General features: G+C 42.2%; 1 protein-coding gene across 1 annotated transcript in view; it reads left to right on the top strand.

The window, feature by feature from the left end:
• Positions 1–6,678, top strand: part of LOC118104682 (MICOS complex subunit mic25a) — a 58,797-nt gene extending 52,119 nt beyond the window's left edge. Inside the window, exon 9 of the mRNA XM_035151729.2 lies at positions 6,365–6,678. Within this exon, the coding sequence (XP_035007620.1) occupies positions 6,365–6,388 (24 nt within the window). The 3' untranslated portion in view covers positions 6,389–6,678. The remainder of the gene's footprint in view (positions 1–6,364) is intronic.
• The last annotated feature ends 444 nt before the right edge of the window (positions 6,679–7,122 follow it).

The following is a 7,122-nucleotide window of genomic DNA, read 5'->3' on the forward strand; positions in this document are numbered from 1 at the left end:
TGTGATGGTGCACACATGACTGATATTGTTGAGTAATACAGTGAAGGGGCCATGAAAGAAATGCAACTAATAATCAACCTGAGGTGATTAGTTACTTTACTAATGCAACAAAACTGATTCTATTTAAATGTAGGACCATATTATGTAAGTATGACATTACACCTGCTTTATTATTTTTCATGTGACTATTTTGGTACAATCAGGATTGAGTAATCACGACTGCAGTAAAAGCTAGGCAAGTGGAATTTGCTCAATAATAAAGAATAAATTGTAGTTGCAATGTGATGTCAACAATATAAGAACACAGAAAGTATAGCTACTGTTGAGTTGTGCACTGATGTGACACGAGAGCATGTGTGTTTGGGTTCTTGGGTTTTCATGTAATTTGCAGATTTGGTTGGTTTTCATTGAACTGTGTAATAGGTTGGGTTGGATTTAAGACGAGGTTCTGGTTAGGTGCACTGATAAATCTATTAATCTATTGATTGACAGAAAATAAATTAAGACGTCACCTTACAGAGTGAGAACCTTTTGAAAAAGGTGAGGACTGGCAAACATATCCTCAATTCCCCAAAGGGCATATTGAGGGTAAAGACTTGTGTATGTTTATGAATCTGTATATGTCAGTATATTTATGTCATTATCAGAGCAGCGGTCAGTATAGAGATTTTCCCTCCTCTTCATAACGTTTTAAACACAAAGAAATTCACCGGCTTATTTTCAGAAAGCCATCTATTTCTATTTGTATTGCCAGGAGCATCTTCGGCACCTCTTAGACAACATTCAGTCGTAACAAAATGTTTAGACCTCCACTTCCCATGAAAAAGAAATGGCTTCAGTCACTCTGCTTTTTCTCTGGACATAGAAAATCCCAGCAACAAAAATTCAAGACATCTCATTCAAACCTGTTCAAATTTACCAGGTGAAGAGGTTGATTGATAGGAAGAGAATGAATTCTGCCATTTCCAAGTAAAAAGAGGGGAAGAAGCTGAGGTGAGAGTCTTTGTAGCGGGGATGAAAGAAGAACAGAAGGTGCCTGTGGGAATGGATGGAGACTGATGAAAGAGAGGAAAACAGGGGGGAAAGAGGCTTAGGAGTACCTGTCAGTGAGGAAGGGTTAATAGAAAACTGTAAGAGAGATACATTAAGCATGGGTGGAGGATGGAAGGAATGTGGAGGATGAATACACGAGTGGAGAGGTTGTCAAAAGGAGAGATGAAGGAATTTCAGGAAGTATTCAGGATAGGAGGAGGAACTGTCACTCATTACTGTCTGTAAAAAAACACTGAGACTAAGATTTCATGGAGTGTGTGTGTGCGTGCGTGTGTGAGCATGTCTATTTATAGTTATGAGGGCCAATTTTGGATCAATACCGTCATTGTGAAGACATTTTGGCTGGTCCTCACAAATTCAATGGGCTGTTTGAGGGTTAAGACCTGGTTTTAGGATTAGGGTTAGAATCCGGTTTAGGGTTAGGCATTTAGTTGTGATGGTTAAGGTTAGGGTAAGGGGCGAGGGAATGCATTATGTCAAGGAGTGTCCTCACAATTATAGAGAGACGTGCGTGCGTGTGTGTGTGTATGTGTGTGTGCGCCTATCAGTAGTAGCAGGTGGGGGGGCCCACTGTGAGCCTTGGCCTGCCTGCAAACCCTAATCTGATAACAGAGCTACTCAGCAGCAAGCTGGTCCTGCAGTGCACACACACACACACACACACACACACACACACACACACACACACACACACACACACACACACACACACACACACAGTTATACATGTAATGTACTTGTAATATCCCTGTTATTAATATCTCTCTCATATTCGACTCCTGCACTGATTATAGCTTCTGACTGTCAAATTATACCAATATGAACATGATGTATGTATTTTTACTCTGAGGTGAATATAAAGGTGATCTCCACACACTCTATGCAGTGTTTTCACTTGAAAAACACTGCATGTGTGCGAAGATCTCTTTTTATCATTTTAACTCATTGATGCTTTCGGCTGTTTACGGAGAGAGCTGACTGGGTGGAGCGTTCCTCCTCATTGCTATTTTCATTCTATAAAACACTCTTGTTATTTATATGACTTTTCATTTTGTTTTCATGCCACTATAGTGCTTCAATAATGCGGAAAAATATGTACTCTTATGTACAGCGTGCAAACAAATACTAGCTCACATATTTACATCTCTCGCTTCCCCTCCTTCCATCCCAGCTCTACCTCACATCCATCATCTCCAAGGCAACCACCCTGTGAAGGCACACATAAAGATTATCTGTTCTCTCTCACGTCCCTCTACCCTGTCGTCCAACAGCCATTTTCTCTCTCTCTCTCTCTCTCTTTCAAATCTATATAACACTCCCACCAGCATCTAGCTAAACATCTGGTCCGTGCTGCTCCACTTGGCTGACCACCATCTTCGTTACATGTGATCAGTCTCCCACCGTCCAGTTTGAGCCGCCATGTGTTTTACTTCATTTGGCTGCAGATAAGCCATCAGGGTAAATTGTGACAAAGGGTCTCGCTAGGTGAAGACCGAGGTGTTCTTTTACTCTGAGAATGGAAATGTCATTTTCTTCTTCGTCATTATGTTGCTGCCGCTGTTTCATCTGTAGGACGTTAGTGTATTTGTTTTTCATTTCATGTGTACAGATGTGATTTGCGGTAAAGGATTTGTTTGCTTTTCTGTCATTATCCAGGATTATTATTTTATGTGTTTACTCTGAGTGAGAGAATTTTGTTTCTGTGTGCAGAAGTGTAAGATAGGACATTTAGAAGTATAACTACAGTGGTGCTTGGAGAGTGCATACCTCCGCCAAGGTCAACACCCTGTCTTGCTATGCTAAAAAAATTGAGAAAAAAATCATGTATCTGCCCGTTTATCCGGATCAATTACCAAAATGAAAGTTTTTTTCCTTGGATCATGCTCCACCCGTCCACAAAATATCGTGGATATTGGTTCAGTAGTTTTTTTTCGTAATCCTGTTAACCAACAAACAAACAAACAAATGCTGATGAAAACACAACTTCCTTGGCAGAGGTGGCACGCCCGATCGATTGGTACCATGTACGAGTTTGTACGACCTTGGCAAGTTTTTACATAACAGTATAAATAATGTACTGTGATAGTCACATGTTGATTGAAGTGACAAAGAGACAAAATCTATTTCATTCCAGTACAGAAAAGAACAAAATATAATTTTAGGGAAAAAAATAATTTCCATAGGCTGTTTATAAAACCATAGGCTGTTTATAAAGATGAACGACACGTGTCCTTTTCCTTCCACTATCTAAAACTGAAGCCAAAATATCACGGATACGAACACTGCCATCTTACACCGATGACATCATTTAGAGTGTGCACATTAGTGATCGGGGATGGAGTCACAGTATCATCCCTTTGGCTTCACTTATAGGGCGCCGTCATGTCTCCATTTCCATATACAGTCTATTGTATAAACAGAAAGGACATGTATGGAGAGAGTGTGGGGGATGAGATGTAGCTAAGGTCCTTCAGACCACTCAACACAACAGTCCTTGAAGGTTCCCATTCAATTTTAAACTGATACTCCACCCAAAATGTACCTGTTGAGAATGACACTTGTCCCCTGTAGACTTAATAGGTTGCTCTTTTCTCCTTCAACCATGAGGCCTGAGTCTTCTCCTTATTTGACTTTCAATAGTTTGAACATTGAGCATATTACTGCACGATATTCAATGATGAAATTTGACACGTCTTAAAATGTGTCTGGAGATTATCTTTAAGGTTTGTGCATGTACATTAAAACAGGTCACAAGTCCACAATCCCTGCGAAAAAATGTATTATAAAACTTTTATAGAGATAAACCAAAATCATGAACTCAACAAGTGAACTCTATGATGCCAATGAATTAAACATGAATGAATATTTGCATGTGATCTGCTCAGTAATCCATCTAAAACTTGTCTGAGCCAAAACTGTTAGTTAGTTGTCAGGTTGTCAAGATTTTTCAGTCTGGTCGAAAGTGGTGAACTGACAGAGAGCTGCTGGTGCTAAACATGATGAGAAAGTTGGTGAGGATGATCAAATCAGTAGCACTGTGCTGTACTGTACATTTAAGTTTGCCACCTGCTTAAATCTTTCTCTTTATTTATCTGCTCCCCCATAAAAAACATAATTTATATCCGACTTAATCATCAACTAAGAGTTTAAATGAAATTACAGAGAACCGGTTAGCTGATGATTTACAGACTGACACACTGATTGCTTCTATTCTGCAGCTTAACTGACTTAACAACTGTCTGAGTGAATCAGTGAGTGATGCGTTTATGGTCCAATCAGTCAGTGCACTTTACTAAACTAAACACCCGACTGACTGACGGACATGCAGACTCACTAAATGATCAGTTTAGTTCTGTCCTGCGCACATAACCAACCACTGACTGACTCAGAGTCTTCCTCAGCCGTGCTGACTAATTGACTGTCTTGCTGTCTTAGTGACTGTGTAATCAGTGAATGCTTGTGTGTTTATAAAGCGACTAGAGTGAGTGTGTGATTGACAGTCCTGCCTGGCAACTGTCTCTGTCCCTCCAGAGAGAGAGAGAGAGACAGAAGTGAGTGCAGTTAGCACAGAGCAGAGAAGACAGTTATTGATTTTCTACTGCTCTATTATTTTTGTTTTTCACATAGAAAAGGCAAGTTAGTGAGTCTAGTGTGTGTGTGTGTGTGTGTGTGTGTGTGTGTGTGTGTGTGTGTGTGTGTGTGTGTGTGTGTGTGTGTGTGTGTGTGTGTGTGTGTGTGTGTGTGTGTGTGTGTGTGTGTGTGTGTGTGTGACTGAGTGAGTCAGCGTCTAATTATATGTGGGGCAGATGTGTGTCCACATGTTGGACTGCTGCCTGTATGTTGCCCATTAGCTTATGACTATGGCTCTGGGAGCGTATACCCAGGGTGTGAACGCTGTTGCTTCCTGCTCTCTATACGCCATGCTGCTCTCTAATTGGATGAAAACTGACAGGTGGAAGAAAACATGTGTTTGTGTGTCTGTATTTGTGTGTGTGAACCAGGGTTTTTGTGTGTATTGAACCTAATCTCCACAGACCCTTTTCCATCTCGGCAAGAGTCAGTAATAATGAAGTGCAGTTGCTGGTTCAACTTTGCACCGTTCCAACCTATGTCAATAGATTTGAGAAAGCAAAAGAAGAATAAGAGAACCAAAAATTACATTGTGGTTATGTTATGTTTCTACCTCAAAATAATATTATTGCCTTTAAAATGTCTGGACGATGTATTGTAGTGTCGAGATTTGTCAAACAGTCTGATGTCCAGAAGACAAAGATTTTAACCTGGACGCGTCTTAAATTATGTGCAGACCTTGAGCTGGAATACTCGTCTGCCCTCTCTGCCCAAGGTGGCGTGCATAAAAAGGCGTTGGTTGTGGCGAGAGTCCAAATTTGGATGTGGGGCACCAAACTGAACTGTGTGTACTGTGGGAGGGTCGAGGGGTCAGTTTGAATTCAATAACTGCTTCATACGCTATGCATACATAACGTCCCGTCATACTGCTGTGCACTCACACACACACACACACACACATATTAAAGCTTGCATAAACTGCTACACACACAGAGGCACTTTCACACAGATAGTGTGTTTCCATGCTCATATAAAGACACACACGTTGCCCCCTTTTATATCTGAGGACGTGAGTGGAACAGCAAAGCTAAATCCCCTTGTCACATTTGCCGCTCATCTGCGATTCAGCGGCGCAGGCTGGTTGCCCTCGGATGCACTTGGCAAGTGAACAGCTAACCTGCCCGCCAGTGTGTCGGCGTGCCAGCCGAGCTAGTTAGCGTGCCAACTAGCCCACCCATTAGCCACAAACTAATGCTTCACTCACCCTGGGTCATCCTGTGTCTCTCTCTAAGTGTGTGTGTGTGTGTATTGACACGGGATGTTAAGTTGTACCTTATAGCAGACTGGCTTTTCTAAAACCTCAGCACGCATGAGCCATCGTCCTTTATAATCTGCTGGTAAAACATCGCCGAGTTACTTTGATACACAAACGTCAAGTCTGCACGTCTGTGCTATAGGAGCTATTTTTGTCTCTCCTTTTAATCATATCCTAATATATGTGCTGAGTTTTTTTTAAGTGACATTTAGATATTTAAAGGTGGAACTTTCTCTGCATTTTCTTTAATAAACAGTGTGATTTCTTTGCCTGGTGGGTTTTTTCTGTGAGGGACTAGATTTCCCATAATACATCCTGACTTTTCTGAGTTTCCCCTTGGGTTCTCTGGATGTAAATTCATAATTGAATGCCTTCTTCTCTTCTCTACCCTCCCCCCTCTCCTTGCCTCTCTCCACCTCTTCCCAGAGCTCGCTGACGAATCACGGCTGAGGAACCCGAAGAAAGTAGGAGCAAGGAAGAGAAGTGAAGAAAGGGAGAGCGTGTCAAATCCGTCCATTTCTCGCCTCCCTCCGTCCCTCTCCTGTCCATCCATCCATTTCTTTAGTCTCCGTCACTGAATAAACCCCTCCTCTCCCCCACTCAACCATCTTTCTTGTTTTTTGAGTGTATTATCTTGATTTGTCACTCCAGAGTGTATGATGAGTTGATTTATTGTCAAGTTGCGCCGGCACATCCCTGCCACCGCTGAAATAAATCCCAGTGATCCGGCGGTGATGAGACTGCAGGTTGCGTGTCTTTTATTCCTGTGTGTGTGTGTGTGTGTGTGTGTGTGTGTGTGTGTGTGTGTGTGTGTGTGTGTGTGTGTGTGTGTGTGTGTGTGTGTGTGTGTGTGTGTGTGTGTGTGTGTGTGTGTGTGTGTGTGTGTGTTCGTGGGGTGTGGTGGCGTATGGCTGTCTCTCACAGCACGCTAATAATGCTTCCACTACTGAAAATGGGGTCGTGTGCACCTTCCTCACCATGCTGTGCAGGCCCAGGGGCTTGATTGTCTGCCGTGCTCATGGTTTTATCAAGTGAGAGCGACGGCAGAGGAAAGTGACGGAAATGAGGGATAAATGAAGTGGAGGACAGATGAATAGTGAAGTGTGCACGTATTAATATGTGCGCGTATGTGTGTGTGCGTGTCCCTGTCTATATAGTGAACCCATGCACGTACGTGTGTGTCG

The sequence above is a fragment of the Hippoglossus stenolepis genome, chromosome 3, assembly GCF_022539355.2.
Source record: "Hippoglossus stenolepis isolate QCI-W04-F060 chromosome 3, HSTE1.2, whole genome shotgun sequence".
In the NCBI taxonomy this organism is placed as follows: Eukaryota; Metazoa; Chordata; class Actinopteri; order Pleuronectiformes; family Pleuronectidae; genus Hippoglossus; species Hippoglossus stenolepis.